This window comes from Pisolithus orientalis, assembly GCF_024613125.1.
Source record: "Pisolithus orientalis strain OTSU chromosome Unknown F5J12scaffold_8, whole genome shotgun sequence".
In the NCBI taxonomy this organism is placed as follows: domain Eukaryota; kingdom Fungi; phylum Basidiomycota; class Agaricomycetes; order Boletales; family Pisolithaceae; genus Pisolithus; species Pisolithus orientalis.
Genome location: NW_026260789.1, coordinates 854339 through 871897, shown reverse-complemented (window position 1 = coordinate 871897; position 17559 = coordinate 854339). Strand labels below are relative to the sequence as shown.

Here is a 17559-nt window from a genome sequence, read left to right as displayed (position 1 = left end):
GAGGGAGAGAGAGGGAGGGGAGGTAGGAATAGTTGAAGCAGTGGGGGGTGCAGTAGAGGCAGGAGTATCAAAGGCAGAGGTCATGGTTGTAGAAGGTGTGGCAGTGGTGTGTGGCTGGTAGATAAACTGACCTTGGCCATGCAAGGGGAAAAGGACCTCTATGCTGGCAAAGTGGGGGAACCCAGAATTGCAAAATGGCTTTGCATCTTTGTGCACCTGACTAGATGTTAGTGGATGATCTGACAAGAAAAAAACTACATTACCTTTACATACCAATCCCAAAGATCAGCATTGTCCAGCAAGACCATCGCACCATGCTCATTGTCATAAGCAAAGCCAGAGGCCACCAATTTAAGATTGGCGATGGCATAGTAGGATTTTTTAAGCTGGCTAATTGTTAGCAAGGCAAAAAAAAAAAAAAGAATGATATGACAACTTACCACCTTGAACTTCTGCTCACACAATTCAGCTGTCTTATCACCATTATCCAGACCCAGTGGATAATTATGAGCCATGTGGGCTGCTGTGGCATTCCATGTCACCTTCTTAAACTTCCCATCACTGGCCTGTGAAAGATGAGAGGCCAAGAAATCCAGTAACATGCCTTCCTCCTCTGTTGTCCATACTGCAGCTTTCTTGCAAGTCCTGGGGGGAGGCAGGGGGTTCCACAGGTCTAGAGGATTGATTGTAAGGCCATGCAAGTGCAACGAGTGGGTTGATCCCACAGATGAGCCAGACATTTGATGATTGCAGTAACTGGGTGACAATGGTTGCATACCTCAGGTGGATGCACATGATAGTTCACATCATGTGACCCTCTTTACCAAAGCTGAAGTCAAAAACTTGGACTTTGCATTTGCAGGGTGAATGGTGCCTAAAGAATTCAGACTAGTCTTCTTGGTGGAAGGAATATTAGCTCTTTTTAGAACTCATTTTCATGGGCTGTGCAAACCAGCCAGGCAACATTCAATCCATGGAGTTGAGTATACTAGTGGTGTGCACATGCATTTAAATTCTCCTCATCTCACAAATGTCCTCAGTGACAGATCCAGAAGCTGTCATCAACAAGTTTGTCAGCAACATACATCCAAATCTTGTCTCTTTCATGACAAATACTGCTTTCTCTGCCTCCCTGTTTACCCTCTTCATCATCCTTCTCAACTCTCCACCAAGGAGTCTCAACACTGTCTGGTATTCCAGCTGAATGTATTTGCTATCTGTCTCATCTTAATGATGGGCATATTGCTTGGCATCCAGTCTGGGAAGCTGATAGTCGATCCATTCAATCCACTGACAAAAAGTGTTATTACCATGGTAGTCATCTTCATTCTCTTCCCACCAATACTGTGTGACTCAATATTGTTAACTCACATCTTTGCACTCTATCCTGTCTCCAGTATGCCTCTGGCCACTCTACCGAAGATATTTACACTCCCCTTCTGTATCAAATGTGCCCAGGTGGTAGTTATCATGTGTTACCTTGTTGATATTTAAGTCCATGCATGGTGATTCTGCATACAGATTCTTTTTGTGGATGACAATTATAGGGGTATCACAATTGTGCCAGATCATTTGTTCTGCAATCCTAACTTGATCACTGAATGGACAATGCAAATAGTGGATAACATGTCAGTTGGTAAACCCTTGAGAATTCTGTCAAAAGCCTCAATTGTTTCTTTATCACTAGGTATTCCATTGGTCTCTTCCTTTACAACCTCTATGTTCACACAGGTTCAATAAAACACTGTGAGTACATTCTCCTATACATATGTCTTTGAAGGGGGACTGAACAACATGCATTTCCCAGTATACATCAGGTGGAAAGCCAGCCTGTGTCTGCCAAATCTTTTACATTTCTGCTGCCAATTTCATCCTCCCTCTCATCTTCAACATTGTCTTAATAGTCCTCTTTGTCACAACTGCTTGACACCTCATCGTGGATGCACTTCTATGGTACATCAACAGCTATGTGACTGTCATGGGTGTATTGTGCACCATGCTCTGGTTTTCGGGATCAGAGTGGGTTCAGACCCACAGTCAACTGTTATCTGGTGACATATTCTCATTCAAAATGAACTTGCAAACAGTACATGACAGGAAGTCTGAGAGTGAGATTGGAGCAGTGGACAAGTGGTCTTCCACACCTCACACTGCAGACTTGGATGCTGGGCCTGCAATGCATTGCAAGCAACCTGCTACACTGGTGGAGGAAGGGAAGTACTGTACCATGTGATCCCCAACCCTGCTGAAGCCAAAACTGCCTTACAATTTTATCCTGTTATGTATTTTCACCAGTGTACTGCCATACAACACCTATTGCAATGGTAGGTTACTATGTATATTGGGTTCTCTATAACATACCATGTATTAGAGATTGTTTATGACCAGTGCACTTGGCAGAATTGAAGGTGTTGCCCCCCAATCAGGGTGGATACAAAGGCTGCTTTATTCATGTTGGACCAGATGCCTCAGATTCCTGATGGATTTATCAAACATGTGCAGCAGATGCACACTTGACAGGTGTCCAAAGTTGCACTGTTATGTGTGTAGTGTTTCTTTCCATGATCAGCAATGGGTGTATCCTGCTGCACCAACACAGCTATGACACTCACCCTCATCCTTTGGCCACTAGTTTTAAACCTTTTTGCCCAATCTTCATCCTATTAGATTCTTGCCAATTGTTTGAAGTACATGTTTTCACATGCTCATCAGGAAAATAACACTTTACTATTTTTGACTTTTTGTGATTAATGTGACTTTTTGGGAAGGAATCTACTATCATTACCCATGTCCTGCAGGCATGGCTGCACTGTTCTTGCTGATTTTGGTCTTGTTCAAACCACCTAATTCATAGCTTTCAGTAGATACCACATACATTCAAATTGATGGAGGTTCCAAAGAGATATTGTGAGTTTTCTCTCAGACAGTGTGCATCACACCAATGGCTCAATATCTCTGAATTTTCAGACATTTCTTAGCTTAGATATATCATCACTTAGTTGTCTCAATAGATTCTGTTCTCTTTTCATTCTTCAAAATGCTGTATATGGTCAAAAAAAAAAGTACAGATAGTAGGTTCCTTCCCAAAAAGTCGCAAATAGTCACAATAGTCACAAAAAAAGTCAAAAAAAGTCACAAAAAGGTCAAAAATAGTAAAGTGTTAATTTCCTGATGTACTTGCTATATGTTTGTCTTACCGTTGGATGTATTGCTTGGCTTCCAATTTGGGAAGATCATACTTGATCCATTCAGTTGGCCGTCGCCGACCAGTGTTACTGCTGTGTCCGTCTTCATCGTCTTTGCGCCGTTGCTGTGCCACTCGATATTGTTAACTCGCCTCTCTGCACTCTACCCCGTCTCCGGTACACGACTGGTTACTTTGTTGAAGTTGTTTGCATTCCTCTTCTGCGTCAAATGTGCGAGTGGTAGTTCTCGTGCATTACTTAGTCGACATTTAAGCCCATGCATGGTGCCTCGGTACGCAGGCTCTTACCGTCACCGAGGACACTGCGCTCAACCACAACCCTCACCTGGTTGCTGCATTCACGATGCAGATCGCAGACTCGACCTCCGTGTCCGTATAAATTTGATGAACCGCTGTGGGCAGTATGTTTCCCTACACCTTGGCAGGCAGACTGAAACGAAGGGTATTTCTCGGCATGCAGAAGGCGCAATACCAGCCCATATCTACCGAATCTTTTACATTTCCGCCACCAATTTCGTTTTACTCCTCATCTTCAACATAGCAATCCTTATCATGATTAATGCTGCGAATATTCAGCTTGCCCTCGCCAACGCGCTGCTATGGTTGACCAACAGCTACGTATCTGTCATTGGTGTATCATGCGCAACGCTCCGGTTTTCAGGATCGGAGTGGCTTAGGGCTCGCAATGAACCATTATCTAGTGACATGTTCTCACCCAAATCGAACTTGCACAGGATGCGTGACTGGAACCGTGAGGGTGAAAAGGCAGTAGTTGGAAAGTGGTTTGCCACGCCTCACATGGCAGACTTGGGACGCTGGGCCTGCAACGCATTGCAAGCAACCCACCATACTGGCGGAAGAGGATGAATACCACACGGTGTGATCCCTAACCCCTCTGAAGTGAGAACCGCATTACAATTTCATCCTAGTTCTATTATGTGTTCTTACCAGTGTACTCGCATTACGACACCTCTTGAAATGGTGTGTTGCTTTGTATACTGGGCTCTCTGTAACACAATGTGTATAAGAGAATGCTTGTGACTGGCGTACGTGAAAATCGATGGTTGCTGAGCTCGTCACCCCCAATCAGGGGAGATGCAAACGCCGCTTTTTTCGTATTGGGCCGGACGCCCCGAATTCCTGGCAGCAACAGGAAGCTTGCTTGAAAGTCGACGGAAACGAGATATCGTACCAGAATTATCAAACACATGCAGCGGATGCGCACCTGACGGGGTGTCTGAAGTTGCACTGACCTGTATGCTGTGTTTCTATCCATGCTTAGCAATGTGTGGAGTTGTTGCGATGCTCACCTGCACCTTCTAGCGAATTATCAACCGTTTCGTGCTCCACCCAATGTCTTGTAACTTAGAGCTGTCAGAGGTGGCTCGTTGAGCTGCGAGATCAGGCTGGGTGGAGATGACAAGGTAAAGCCAGACGAGATTACGCATTATCATTCACCCAACCCCAAAATGATGGGAATTGTTTTCTCTAGCATTTTAAAGAAACGTACCCTCATAACATGAGCAGGATCACCTGTGGCATTTGATCTCGCAGACAGGGAAGGCGCTCACATCCACCTTTGCTAGATGAACATAGAGCATATACTTGTCTCTGGTAAAAAGGAAGGAGTCCAATTCTTGCGCTTCACTTATAATACCCAGCTCACACCTACCTGTACATACGCCATGCTCGTCCATCGTAGGATCTGGGTAGCACATCGTTGTAAACACAGTCTGTACAGCGCCCACTTATGGTGAGACGAAAACCAATTGTTGAGGCTCCCCTCGTCCGAGCAAGCTGCGGTCTACAAATGAACGACGGAACCAACCCTCGACGCCCACCATAACAGCCTTAAAGTATGCCTATGCCCGAGTCCTACCTGCCTGATATAAAGCTCGCCTGTGACCCCTGCGCCGTATTACCGACGCCGATATCTTAATACCGGTGAACACCGATGTTCGGGCTTTACATAGCTCCTCGGCGATCCTGGACAGCAATCAGTCAGTTTCCACGGCTGCTCAATGAGGTGGCAATCACAAGCTATTAATCCAGCATCAGCTCGTCCATACGCGGGCTATCAATACCATGCGTACACGAGCCAAAACAATTTTTCCATCTCATTGTTAGCCTCCGAGTTCCACATATTCGCATTCCGCTTAGCGACACAGTGTACCCGGCTCCAGGAGCACCACGTCTTCCCGTAATATCCGTGTGCATTTTTTCGCTGTTTACCATCATGAGTAGCTTTAGGATTGAATGTTGGAGTTTCATGAAGCACGTAATACAGTGCAGATATCTTGTTCGGATACTGGTGCTTCCTTTGTACGCAATATCTGGTCTTGTAATGCTTCCGCCTCATATTGATGGTATCTTACCATCAAATCCCCTTAATTTCATTGACGCGTTGTGGCCCCAAACCTTTTTAGCATTTTCCGCACAGCTGCCTTGTAGCAACTCGAACTTGAGCAAGTCTTCCTATTGCTTCAGTTCTACGACCATTATTACCGACTATAGTAAGACGGGAACGCACGGCCCATGGCATGGCAAAGCATTCGTTAGTCATGGCCTTCGGGAAAGAAGATCAATGTTTGTGACATCCTGTGGCCTTCGATACTGCCTCCCGCCGATGATCTTAGTCATTCAGCCAGTTTTCCACCTGCTATAGATTAACTCTTCCACAGGTAACGTAATGTCATCCGGTACATTAAGGGCAAGTATATCATGGGTGAGGTACGCAAACAGGCGCCCTCCATTCGCCTCCGTCTCACAAATGTCCTCGGTGACAGGTGCGGAATCCACCATCAATGCATTCGTCGAGGCCATACATCCAAGTTTCGACTACCTCCTCTCGTGCACTGCGTTCTCCGCGTGTCTGTTTACTCTCCTTGTGGTCCTTTTTGCCTTCTCCACGCACGAGTCTCGACGTCGCGCGGTATTCCGACTGAACGTATTCGCTATCTGTCTCACCCTGACGCTGGGCATCTTGACTGGCTTGTCCAATGGCAAGGCAATAACCGACCCATTTCATCAGGTGCCGAAAGGCGTCTATATTGCTACAGCTGCTTTCTCCCTCATCCCACCGCTACTGTATGACTCGATACTGTTATCTCGACTCTTTGCACTTTATCCCGTCTCCACCACGCCTCGGGCCACCCTACTGAAAATATTCGCATTCCCATTCTGCATTAAATGTGCTCGAGTGGTTGTTATCGTACGTTTTCTGCCAACATTTAGGTTCATTGCCTGTGATGCTTTATGCAGGCCCTTGGGCTCTCTGATTTTGTTAGGTCCGGGATGAACACCAGCGAGCTCGTCCAGGATGAGCTTGCCACGTGGTTCCGAAATCCTAAACCAATTGCTGAATGGTCAATGCAAGTGGCAGACAACTTGTGAGTTGATTTCGAAGAGATCTATTGAAGGACTTAATTCTTTCGTTCGGAAAGCTATTCCGTCAGCCTCTTCCTCTACAACCTGCATGTCCGTACATCGCCAGTAAATAGAGGTAAGCGCCCATCTTGCATCTTCATTGGCGGGCGAACTAAACGACTCACGCGTTTCCCGACATATAGGTACAACCTGCCTAGCGGATCGTATCCGCCATATATTCTACATCTCCGTGGCCAATTTCGTCTTTCCTCTCATCTTCAACATCGCGCAAATCGTCTCGGTAGCGACTGATCATTCCCCCACTACCGGCGCCGTGCTAGTATTGATCAACAACTACGTTACGGTCATGGGTGTACTATGTGCCACACTGTGGTTCTCAGGAACGGAGTGGGTTCGAGCCCACAACCAATCATCAAGTAATGACATGTTCTTACTCAATGCAAGGCTGGGTAGGTTACATGGTGGTAGTGGGAAGAGCGGGGACGAAATTCTAGTAATCGGAGGGGGGTCTGTTATTCCTGACGTGACAGACTCAGATGCTAGGCCAACGAAGGATTCCAATCAGCATACTACCCTAGTGCAGGAGGAGAATTATAATTTAGCGTGAATCTATCACGCTCGCACAGTCCATCAGCGAATACTACTCCGTTACAACTCGATCATACCACGTTTTCCTGTCCAGTAATAGGCCATTCACCGACAACAATTCCGGAAACCACGGGTTACGACGATCTGACAGACTCTGTGTCTATGTGGTTATTTGTGACAGTGCGCGTGGGTTGCACTGATACTTAGTCCCGAAGGTCATCATCTCACGCTTGTTTCTGGATCTGCAGAGGCGCGCATCCGACGGTATCAGGATGCCTGTATCTTTGCCTGAGCACGCTGGAATCCACGCACCGATTGGATCCCTCTCAAAACGTTTTGACGCTCCAACCAATTTCAGGACTTATGCAGAGTGCCAGTACTAGGTTAGTAGATATCAAACACTGAAAAATCGTTGCTTGTCAACCCGAGGCATGTCCGAGTTGCAAAAGCCTGTACCTCGCCAACTCGTCGACTAGAAGATCATGCCTGTCAAATTGATCACAGTATTGCGATGTCACCTCGGTCTGTTTCAAGCTAAGTTTGGAATGAGCACGTTTCGTCCGTGTCGATCATTTGTTCCTGAAAACTCTCAAGTACCGGAACTATCTGTTATGCCTGAAACCACATCATCCTGTCCGATCGATCAGGACGTTTTGACGTGACGCCGCAAGCAGCGCTCTCAGATAGGGAGCAGATCATGGTGTGATGCTGCGCCTTGAAAGCAAGTATCGTTTTGAGGACATAGCCAAATAAAACCAAACTCATACTCGAACTGACACAACTCCGTATAGTTCATGCACATGCAACGCATCACGCTCTAATAGTGTGTTTCATGCACCCAGCATCTCGAACTGATGAAATGCCTCCCCCTCTCGTGAACGATGTCCCTCTCACTTCCCGATTGGTCCCTTATTTTTTTTTCTTGCCAATTGATTCTGATATGACACACGCAAGCGGCGAGTAGCGAGAAATTCATATTTGTATCGTCATCGATACCACAACTGAGCTCAGCGGTTTCGGCCCAGTCTTTTTTTATGGAAGGGGTATTGATGGTGTTTCCTTTGGCAGGTATATCATACGTCCATGTATGCAGTCAGGTGCCTCCGTGTCACCAATGCCCTCAGTAAAAGGTACAGAGGCCGTAAGCGCGTTCGTCGTCGCCATACGTCCGAGTTTCAACTATATCCTTGCAAGCACCGCGTTGTCTGCATGTTTGTTTACCCTCCTTGTGGCCCTTTTCGTGTTCTCCACGAGGGAGTCTCGGCGCCGCGTGGCATTCCGATTGAATATATTCGCTATCTGTCTCGCCCTGACACTGGGAACACTGATTGGACTAGCCTGTGGGAAGGTGATAATCGACCCGTTCAATCATGCGTGGAAGCAGTACTATGTTGTTGCCATCACCTTTGCTCTCTGGTGTCCATTACTTTACGACTCGATATTGCTGACTCGGCTTGTTGTACTCTACCCCATCACCAGCACTGCTCCGGTCACACTGGTGAAGATATTTGCATTCCCATTTTGTGTCAAATGTGCTCGAGTGGTAGTCCTAGTGCGTTTCTTCGTCGTTGATCAGGTCCATTGCCGGTGACACATTGTACAGGCTCTTTTCCTCGACGACTATATTAAGTCTGAAAATATCACTAAGGGTCCTTTTGTCCCGGAGCAAGACGCTAGCTGGTATCGTAATCCTAAAATCGTCGCCGAATGGATAATACAGATGGCAGACAACCTGTGAGTTGACGGCCCTCCGTGCGGTCCACTGGGTAGCTCAGCTGTCACATTTTCGAAAGATACACCGTCGGCCTCTTCCTTTACAAACTCCACGTCCGTACATCATTGATACAAAAGGGTGAGTGCCGCCTCCCTGGTTCCTCGGAAACGAGCAAAATAACTTGCGTGTTTCCCAATATGCAGTCGGCGGTATATCAGAGCATTTCCGCCAAATATTTTATATCTCTGTGGCAAATTTCGTCTTCCCTCTCCTTTTCAACATTGCACAAATCATCTTGATCATGACGGACAGACACCCCACTGCCGGCATAGTGATAGTTGTGATCAACAACTACATAGCTGTCATGGGTGTATTGTGCGCGACGCTGTGGTTCTCTGGATCAGAGTGGGTTCGCACTCACAGCCAACCAACATCTGGTCGCGGGTTCTCGTGCAAGCCGAATTCGGAACATATGCGTGGCTCGCTTGGGGAGGGTGGGAGCCAAGTTCTAGTAATTGGCAAGAGTTTTAGTACGCTTGACGCGGCGAGTTTGGACGCTGGTCCAGCGAGGGATTCCAGGCAAGTCACTATCCCAGGCAGAAAGGACAACCACACGTTGGGATGATTTTTAAACATACCGGCTACGCGTTTCCACCACTTCAGCATCGCGGCACGTTGCGATTCTGGCCCGAAATTTGTTTAACTGTCCGGATTCCGCACCTGTAACCGACTCCCATACCACACTTCCTGAGATACGACAGCTTCCCAGCATTATATATGTACTTGTACCAGCCAAACCACTTCATGAATTTGTGTACTATGAGAAAGATCTGCGGCGGGATGTTATTATTTGCCAATGTTTGCGTCGACTGTACAGTTTGGTTCAGCCACCCTCGCTCGCTGAGGACACTCGTCCATACTTGCACGAACGCCGTGAGCGACGAACCCAAAATGTCTTCCGATCTCCAGTGGCTCCTTCTCCGCGTTAGTGAGCCTTGATGAATTGGTTTATCAGCAGGTCCTGACAGAGGTCCCCAATCATGCAGAATTACAACTCTTTCATGGTAAAGAGGGGTCCTGAAGGAAAGACCTTCTCCACTGAGCACGTCCGTGATCTCCGCGTAGCTCTTTCGGTTATACATCTTACTAATGACTGGGCAGGGTAACCTCCGGAATCTCCATTCACACAAATTCTCTGGCCTTTCAAATGCCAAGGCAAGCCCCTTCACTGCCATTTCTCACGAGATGCTGAATGTTGTCTTCGTATAGACTATCGATATCAAGGACTCGGGTTCAGGCATCCAGATTACTACCCGGAAGTCTAAAGTCTCCCCTCACGCTGTTCGCTCAGCTCGGACTACCTTGACGATCCGCAACCGGTCAGGACCCCGGCGCGCGTTCGGCGTCGTTGCCGGTCTTGCGAAGCGGGGATACCGCCCTGACTTGCGGACAGTGAGTCGTTACTCCATTCAATTCCATTGTTTTTCGTGTATACATCTTGTGGGATTCGCTTTATGGAACGAACGCACTCTCGTTAGAACCCGCTGGATACACCTATAATGGTGCTAAGGAAGGCCGGGCGTGGACATGTTTGCAAGATTAATATAGCTTATCGCCACTATGCTTTTATCCTCCAGAGTTTTACTGAAGGTGGCGCGAATGACGCTAACATTTTTTTAATTACTCGATTACTGCCTGGGGAAGAACGCTCACTGACTCATCTCCCCTTGCTAGGCTGCACTTGCCCGCACTTCTGCTCTCATTGCCGCTCAAAACGAGAAGAAGCCTGCACTACCGAAGAAGCTCCGGGGCAGGAAGGCCGCTGCACGATCTTAATCGCGTGTATTTCTAGTGTTCTGCATTGCTTGGTTATGCTTAGTCGTAACGGATTGCTCTCCTTATTCTCGTATCACGAGGATGTGATGATCTTTCAGGATATCAGTGTCGAAAGTACGCATACAGGTATAATCCTTGAGGCAGTCTGTAACATTATACGACTCGTACTATCAGCGAAGACATCGCCCTTCCTAGCTTACACAATGAGCCCTTTGGACATGGGTTGTCCAATTCTGCCAGCAGCTCCAAACCCATGCTTACTGGCCACACTATCTCTGGTGGGCTGAATGGCGTCGAGTTTTTTGTTGGGGTTCTCCTTAAACTGTTTGTCGTCCCGCGCCCGGTGGCCCTGCTTCTTTTGCTTCTTCGGAGCTTCATCCTCTTTCTGAGGTGCTCTGTCGGTCTCGTGAGCAGTTGGGCGAGGGTAGTCAGGATTCTCGGTTCCATTAGAACTCGGATTCGTGGAGTTTCCACCACTGCAAGGTGATTAACCCAGACATCCATATGCCAAGCAACTCCATATCTCACGGGATAGTGTGAGCCTTGTATTTGTTGTTACCGACGGAGAGGCGCCGACCTCCGACTTTGACTGTTAAGATAGGGGTGTAAGCTGATACAACAGGGACAGCGGTGAGACGCACTTGCGGGGGGATGCTGCGCGAGTAGAGTTTCAGACATGGTAGATAACAAGAAGGGGCTGGCATTGGTTGGGGGCCTCGCTATCGCTTTTATATCAAAGTCTGTTGCGCCCAGTTACAGTTTTGACTTGCACGTGAACGGTCAGTTGACGTTTGACCTTTTCCGGAGTCATCGTCATTTATACAACTCACAAAAGCCGCAGGTCCGAGCGTTGCATGTGGAGTAGTATGCGCGACCCTACAGCTACCACGAAACTCGAGGGGAATGATGGGATTCCATTTAAAGTGGGTGGAAACCCAGCAACACCCTCCAGTCACCATCCTTCCCGTCGATCTCTGCATTTTCGGCCCTCATCTTACAGTCCATCTCCTACAAACGCACGACCATGCTGGGGGTGAATAAAGTGCATAAAGCAGCAGCCAGAGCCGTTGCCGAGTTCACCTGCGATCTAATTCAATCACGACTTGGTTTGAGCAGGATGTTTGTTCAGGTCTGCACTCTGACAACACACAATTCGAATCACACGTAGTGCCTACGCAGCAAAAGAAGCACGAGGCACATCAGGTACATATATAACTTCCTCGCCGCCGTCCTGGGGAAGCGTTTCCGTGAATGTCGGGTAGAAATGTTTGGCACCATTACCCAAGGTTTGGGACTCTACAGCAGGTAGGTATAGCCTGTCGCTATCTGTTGGTCGACTCTGAGGTGCCCGATAGCGATAAAGATGTTGCTTTTCGATGCCGGAGAAGATAGATCACAAGGTCTTGTTCCAAATAGCCTAAAAGTTAAACTAGGTAGGGCTCGTAGAAGCTACTCAAATTCAGGTGTGGAACCACGCTCGAGTCCCGATTGTCAGTGTTCAAACAAAACCTGAATTTGGTGCGTTATACTTCGGCATCCTTGTAATACGGGTGTATCACTTACACAGATTGGGATCACTGCGGTTCGACACTGTCGTTAACAATATCGGCGGCACGAAGGTGACCCCAAGAATATTTGAAAGAAATGCCCGCATTGAGACCACTGTTAATGACCGTCAAGGTCTTCTCTCTCAGCACGACCTGAATTCAGCTGCAACTGGGGGCTCCAGTGGCTATGTGCTTACGTGCGTGGTCATACATTTCTTGCAGGTGCCGTTGATATTGATTTCGGGTGCATACTTTGTGCTAAGTCGCGACTTCCTCTTAATGCAGCCCAATCCGTGTGGTCGCCCACAGGCATGGATAGACGGCCCGATAGGCAGCGAAAGATTTGGGTTTTCTGCTACTGGATTTTATGTGTCCAAGTTCCCGTATGAAACACATTACTCACATTTCTGTCAAGGGTGGGAAGCTTCTTCCGAAAGCGGATGTATTGTGGGTATCGCAGATCTGCTACCGCCAACTTCGCGTGGAACGCCTCACAACGGAAGGTGAGTTGCACAGAGCTCCTCAACTGTTTCATTACCTTACGAGTGTCGTAGGAGTCAATATAGCAAGGGCCTTGAAAAAAAACTGAAACCCTCAAAGCTGCGTTTTGTGAGGGACTTGCACAACTTCGAAATCTGATGGAAGCAAGTCTGAAGACGGCTTTGGAGGAAGGCACATCTTTAGAAGGATTGTCTTCCCGAAACCTCAGCCTTAGCAGTATCAACTATCTGGACAAAATCATAATAACCGTGTATGAGTTAAGTGGATAGCTGGAACCGTACAACCGGTGCAAGACCATGAGCAGAGACCGGGCGTTCACGAACTGGTATCCAATGACCTAACCCTAAACATCAAGAGGTTCAAGGAGAGTGGGGTGGGGTAGCTAAACCATAGGTTGAATCGATCCTGCGGTACACTATAGAGTGAGGGTTGGTGGATATTGCTTCTCGGGGAACCAGAAAGGCCATTTCCTTGTAATACACATTCGAGTTTCCTTATTCTTCTGGTCTTACGTGCTTCCTGCATTGCATGCCAACCGATCTGTCTTAGTAATTCACTATCGGAGAAGTAAACAGAAGTGAGGTCATGGAGTGTTTTGGCATATGTCCATAGCATGGAAGGACATCGTGATGTAGGAAATGACATACAACCTAATATAAGTAATAGTGAAGCGTTTACTCTTCCTCCTCCTCGTCTCCACCCTCTTCCCTCTTGGCTGCGGCAGCAGCGCGCTTGCGCTTGACGCGACCAGGACGTCCACCTCCGTATGGCGAGGTGAGGGCGAAGTCAATGTGTTTCTGTGAATCCAGACGGACCACAAACGATGGCACATTAACGATTTGCTTTCCAACACTGAGAGGAATGAGTGCTCAGCCATTGGCGTATCATTTGCTCTGACTTACCGAATGTGGCGTTGCCTGATGAGCACACGGGCGTGATGAATACTCTTTGCAAGGTTAGTCTTGAACACCTGAGTTTGCAGCCGACGTTCCAAGAAATCTTCGACCTTCAATGCCAACACGTAATCAAGCCGCATGCGAGTCTCGTCGAGGACACCAATCCGGACAAGACGACGGATGAGGGCGTTACCCTCGAAAAGTCGCTTAGGGTCTTTGTCTTCGAGCTTGAGGAGCTCACGAGCAGCACGACGAATTTTCGAAAGGACGAGACCGATACGCCAGATTTCACGTTTGTTGCGAAGGCCGTACTCGCCAGCAAGCTAAATGAGCGTAGAAATAAACATCTTCAGCGCTTTTGTATCTCCCCAGATCATATGAGATTTACGGTACCTTGAGCTCAGCATCGAGACGGGAAGACTCGAATGGTCGACGAGGGACCTTGTAGCTGGATAATTACCACAGAGAATAGCAAGACTCCATCAGCACCCAGAAACCCCCACACAGACTTCCGTATAAATCCCAAAAGAACGAGATGGCTCACGTTTTGTTATGATTCCGTGGTGCTCTACAAGCATATCAGATCCATCCTGCAACAAGCGGCATGAACAGGACTGTACCTTGGCATTTTTCTTGAGGATAGACGTCGCCTTGACGGGATTCAGCTGTCCACGGTTGGGTAACCAAATTAGGTGGGACAACAGACGAGCAGCCACAACTGTACAGTTGCACTGAAGCCACTCGGAGATAACCGAGTCAACTCTTTGGCCTCAAGCTCAAGCCTGACATTCTCGACGTCGATACCGACACTAACGATGTAAGTATCATTTGTGGCCTTCGGTGGGGCCGCTTCGTTGATCAGACTTTGGAGCAGACATCAAGATGCCGCACTCGTTTGGTTACCGCGCGCGCACGCGCGACATGTTCAAGCGGGGCTTCAAAGGTAATAACTTCATGTTTCTCGTTTCGCAGGACCGACGCTAATACAAGTTTGCAACACCTAGACCATGGCCCAATTAAACTTTCGACCTACTTGGTCAACTATCGTGTCGGTGACATCGTGGACATCAAGGCCAACGCTGCACAACAAAAGGGTATGCCCCATAAGTACTACCATGGGTTCGTTCGTCTTAGCTGTTATTGTTTTTCCCGTCCTATGCTGACTACTGGCGAACAGACGAACAGGCATTGTCTACAACGTCACCCCACATGCCGTCGGCGTGATCGTTTACAAGGTGGTGGGGAATCGCTACATCGAAAAGCGTGTTAACCTCCGGGTCGAGCACGTCAAGCACTCGAAGTGCCGACAAGAATTTCTGGATCGTGTGAAGCGGAATCACGAGGCACACGTTGAAGCCAAGGAGAAGGGCGGTATGTGTCCGTTGTTTTAGTGTCTATCTTTTATAATTAATGCCGTTCTCCCAAAAGAACGTGTGTGCCTCAAGCGCATTCCCGCAGCCCCTCGTGAAGCACATATCGTTTCGGTTGCCGACAACGCTCCACAAACGATGGCACCAGTAGCGTACGAAACTAAGATTTAATCGCGCTGCGTGTATTTGTCTACTGTTCCATCGTCTATGCTATCACTGCATATTGTTACTACCATGTGCCCATGCAATCATGACTCGACATGCTGCGCAAACACCGTTGTTCGTGCGATAGCGTGATTCTTGTCTAAGTCAGTGGACAGTGAGATAATTGATCCATCAAGACTAAATAACCTGGGAGATTGTTTTGACTGCTTGAAATGATGAATTTTCAGGTATGCACATCCTCAAAGTAATTTACCTCTTAAGATAGCAAACAAAGGCTTATTCATGTGTCAAGTCAGTGAATATATGAAGTACTTTCAATGAGGCTAAGTTCTGACCAAGTACCAACCCTTGACATACAGTGACTCAAGAACTGTCCAGATGTTTGCACTTTTTCAAAGATTGGCTTGTAATTCAGTCCATATTAATCCCCAAGAGAAAATAGGGGTAGATGGCCAGGGCCCACATGACCATGTTTGGTTATGATCATGTGACTTGATACTGCACAATGAATCCACACCACTACCTACACATCTGGTCAGTTTTTTTTGGCAGGGTATTCAAATAACAATGGGTATTGTATATTTAATACTTTGTGTAGCCACCCTTGCCCCCAAGCACTACTGAAACCCTCCTAGGTATACCATTGATCAAATTACAGCTGTTTGCAAAATGATGTGGAAAATCTGTTTGATGATTAGTCTGTTCAGATATAGCTGGGATAGGACCCCAAAACCACCTCTATGGTAACATTGTGTACTGTAAGCACATACTTAGACTTTGTCCCTATGGCAGACTTGTTTTTCAACATGTCATTGCTGTCACAATCCCCCACTCCTGATGCAGAAAAATTACATTCTTTCATGATTTTGCTTTCTGTCTATGGACCCAAGAAAAAGGAGAAGGGAAAGACCACACCAAAAGCAACCATGAAGACAAAAGAGCTTACTTTTGCTGTTAACAATACTAACTACCTCAATTTTCTACAACATGTACTGGACAAGCATGGTCTAGGACAATATAGGGTCTCAAGCAGTAAACATTTTCCATTCAAGTTTGTACTGCCCAAAGCACAGAGGTAAGTCATTTCTCACTCTGTAAATCTGTGTTAACCATGCTTTACCTTAGCCAAGCCATCAGTAATGCAATTGATGTTGATAATGAAGTCGACTACAAGGACATGGTCAAGAGGATTTGTAGCATTCACACTGGCCCAATGAAGATCTATGTCAATATGAAACATGTGGAGAAACTTCCAACTATCAATGGCTCTGGAGATGAAAGCAATTCATCTGGTGAGGATAGTGGAAAGCAGAAACATTCAGACCTTGATATGCACCTTGCCTGGTGGCACATGAAAGTCCTGAGCCACTACAAGAATGAGAATGATGAAGGAATGACTTACATTGGGCCAGTGGGGCCAATACCCCTTTCACCTGCCATGATACTGGACTGGTGCCATGCATTGGTAAGTCCTTTGCTACTCACAAACATTCTATCCCTAAACTATCTGTAGGATGAAGGGCAAGCTGCATTGTCATTTCCCCCAAACCTTGAGTCTTTCAATTGGAGCAACAAAGTGCTGTTTTTGCATCCAGCCTGCAAAGTGCAAGCCCAGGTGTTGCAAAACATTGATATCAACTCTATTACTGGTGTTCTCCTTCTCCAGATGCTTGCAAACTCCAGCCTCCTGTCACCCAGTGTATCTAGACCCCCTCAGCCCACCTTTACCCCCACTTCTCCAGTTCTGCCTCCTGTGACACCCACATGTGTGCCACAGGATCCTCCCATTTCACCACCTGTCCCATCTCCTTCTCATCTCTCCTGATTTCTTCACTATGCTGAAATGAACCTTAGTGCTTGCAATGCCACCCTCTGTGAACAGGAACTTGAACCCCAGTTGATCAGGCCTGACATCCTCATGGATATCAATAACCAGACACTCACTAGGGCTGGTATTGTCACTGGTGACATCATTTGTCTCAAGAAGGGAAGTGTTATGCCCAAGCAGAGTGACTTTGTCAAATAGACTAGGCATGATGCATGTGAGGGGGATACTCTGGGCCAAACTTGTCATAACCCCTATGGCTCAGTTATTGTGATAGCCCAACAGAGGTTCACTCCTTCTGGTGAGTTCTTCTGAGATCACATGGAGGAGGGAATGAGGGCAAAAGCAAAGGGGTGAAGCTGAGTTGCAAGTAATCAAAAAACTGAGGATACATGGTGTTGGAGTTTATCACCTTTACCTTAGTTGTGGTTCACCAAGCACAGCATTACATAATCCAAAAGCGGACACTTAGCAGTTTATTTTTTCCTTACTGCACCTCAGCTTCAACCAACTTGAAGTCTGAGT

At 47.1% G+C, this 17559-nt stretch overlaps 8 protein-coding genes across 8 annotated transcripts; 6 read left to right on the top strand and 2 right to left on the bottom strand.

Moving 5' to 3' along the window:
• The first annotated feature begins 3278 nt into the window (after positions 1 to 3278).
• F5J12DRAFT_819870 (uncharacterized protein) lies at positions 3279 to 4210 on the top strand. Its single transcript, XM_051745255.1, has 2 exons — positions 3279 to 3477; positions 3555 to 4210. The coding sequence occupies exon 2, from the start codon at positions 3590 to 3592 to the stop codon at positions 4070 to 4072; it is 483 nt and encodes a 160-aa protein (XP_051601898.1). The 5' UTR covers positions 3279 to 3477; positions 3555 to 3589; the 3' UTR covers positions 4073 to 4210.
• Positions 4211 to 5975: 1765 nt separating this feature from the next.
• F5J12DRAFT_891020 (uncharacterized protein) lies at positions 5976 to 7199 on the top strand (the record flags this gene model as incomplete). The annotated part of the gene is made up of 4 exons (XM_051747443.1): positions 5976 to 6416; positions 6467 to 6594; positions 6649 to 6707; positions 6775 to 7199. The coding sequence occupies 4 exons, from the start codon at positions 5976 to 5978 to the stop codon at positions 7197 to 7199; spliced, it is 1053 nt and encodes a 350-aa protein (XP_051601897.1).
• A 747-nt stretch (positions 7200 to 7946) lies between these two features.
• Positions 7947 to 9734, top strand: F5J12DRAFT_819847 (uncharacterized protein). The gene is made up of 4 exons (XM_051745254.1): positions 7947 to 8732; positions 8784 to 8914; positions 8974 to 9032; positions 9098 to 9734. The coding sequence occupies exons 1-4, from the start codon at positions 8268 to 8270 to the stop codon at positions 9517 to 9519; spliced, it is 1077 nt and encodes a 358-aa protein (XP_051601896.1). The 5' UTR covers positions 7947 to 8267; the 3' UTR covers positions 9520 to 9734.
• Positions 9735 to 9845: 111 nt separating this feature from the next.
• On the top strand, positions 9846 to 10730 carry F5J12DRAFT_904811 (ribosomal L28e/Mak16; the record flags this gene model as incomplete). The annotated part of the gene is made up of 5 exons (XM_051748579.1): positions 9846 to 9878; positions 9941 to 10000; positions 10056 to 10109; positions 10164 to 10346; positions 10629 to 10730. 5 exons carry the CDS (start codon positions 9846 to 9848, stop codon positions 10728 to 10730), a joined length of 432 nt encoding a protein of 143 aa, XP_051601895.1.
• A 196-nt stretch (positions 10731 to 10926) lies between these two features.
• Positions 10927 to 11408, bottom strand: F5J12DRAFT_891018 (uncharacterized protein; the record flags this gene model as incomplete). Its single annotated transcript, XM_051747442.1, has 3 exons — positions 10927 to 11206; positions 11259 to 11319; positions 11372 to 11408. 3 exons carry the CDS (start codon positions 11406 to 11408, stop codon positions 10927 to 10929), a joined length of 378 nt encoding a protein of 125 aa, XP_051601894.1.
• Positions 11409 to 11754: 346 nt separating this feature from the next.
• On the top strand, positions 11755 to 12916 carry F5J12DRAFT_781581 (uncharacterized protein; the record flags this gene model as incomplete). The annotated part of the gene is made up of 5 exons (XM_051742570.1): positions 11755 to 11859; positions 11899 to 12035; positions 12298 to 12474; positions 12541 to 12780; positions 12832 to 12916. The coding sequence occupies 5 exons, from the start codon at positions 11755 to 11757 to the stop codon at positions 12914 to 12916; spliced, it is 744 nt and encodes a 247-aa protein (XP_051601893.1).
• A 406-nt stretch (positions 12917 to 13322) lies between these two features.
• F5J12DRAFT_819825 (putative 40S ribosomal protein S9) lies at positions 13323 to 14346 on the bottom strand. The gene is made up of 5 exons (XM_051745253.1): positions 14295 to 14346; positions 14219 to 14242; positions 14068 to 14122; positions 13681 to 13997; positions 13323 to 13630 (listed from the first exon to the last, which is right to left on the bottom strand). The coding sequence occupies exons 1-5, from the start codon at positions 14300 to 14302 to the stop codon at positions 13453 to 13455; spliced, it is 582 nt and encodes a 193-aa protein (XP_051601892.1). The 5' UTR covers positions 14303 to 14346; the 3' UTR covers positions 13323 to 13452.
• Positions 14347 to 14368: 22 nt separating this feature from the next.
• Positions 14369 to 15316, top strand: F5J12DRAFT_819819 (ribosomal protein L21e-domain-containing protein). The gene is made up of 5 exons (XM_051745252.1): positions 14369 to 14491; positions 14549 to 14617; positions 14679 to 14793; positions 14852 to 15045; positions 15103 to 15316. Exons 2-5 carry the CDS (start codon positions 14557 to 14559, stop codon positions 15213 to 15215), a joined length of 483 nt encoding a protein of 160 aa, XP_051601891.1. The 5' UTR covers positions 14369 to 14491; positions 14549 to 14556; the 3' UTR covers positions 15216 to 15316.
• The last annotated feature ends 2243 nt before the right edge of the window (positions 15317 to 17559 follow it).

Coding starts and splice junctions, on each gene's coding strand:
- F5J12DRAFT_819870 (XM_051745255.1), top strand. CDS start 3,590: ATGAACCGCTGTGGGCAGTATGTTTCCCTACACCTTGGCAGGCAGACT.
- F5J12DRAFT_819847 (XM_051745254.1), top strand. CDS start 8,268: ATGCAGTCAGGTGCCTCCGTGTCACCAATGCCCTCAGTAAAAGGTACA. Junction 8,733..8,783: donor GTGCTCGAGTGGTAGTCCTA/GTGCGTTTCTTC, acceptor CACATTGTACAG/GCTCTTTTCCTCGACGACTA. Junction 9,033..9,097: donor TACATCATTGATACAAAAGG/GTGAGTGCCGCC, acceptor CCCAATATGCAG/TCGGCGGTATATCAGAGCAT.
- F5J12DRAFT_819825 (XM_051745253.1), bottom strand. Junction 13,998..14,067: donor GTCTCGATGCTGAGCTCAAG/GTACCGTAAATC, acceptor ACGCTCATTTAG/CTTGCTGGCGAGTACGGCCT. Junction 13,631..13,680: donor ATCAGGCAACGCCACATTCG/GTAAGTCAGAGC, acceptor CATTCCTCTCAG/TGTTGGAAAGCAAATCGTTA.
- F5J12DRAFT_819819 (XM_051745252.1), top strand. CDS start 14,557: ATGCCGCACTCGTTTGGTTACCGCGCGCGCACGCGCGACATGTTCAAG. Junction 14,618..14,678: donor GTTCAAGCGGGGCTTCAAAG/GTAATAACTTCA, acceptor TGCAACACCTAG/ACCATGGCCCAATTAAACTT. Junction 15,046..15,102: donor TGAAGCCAAGGAGAAGGGCG/GTATGTGTCCGT, acceptor TTCTCCCAAAAG/AACGTGTGTGCCTCAAGCGC.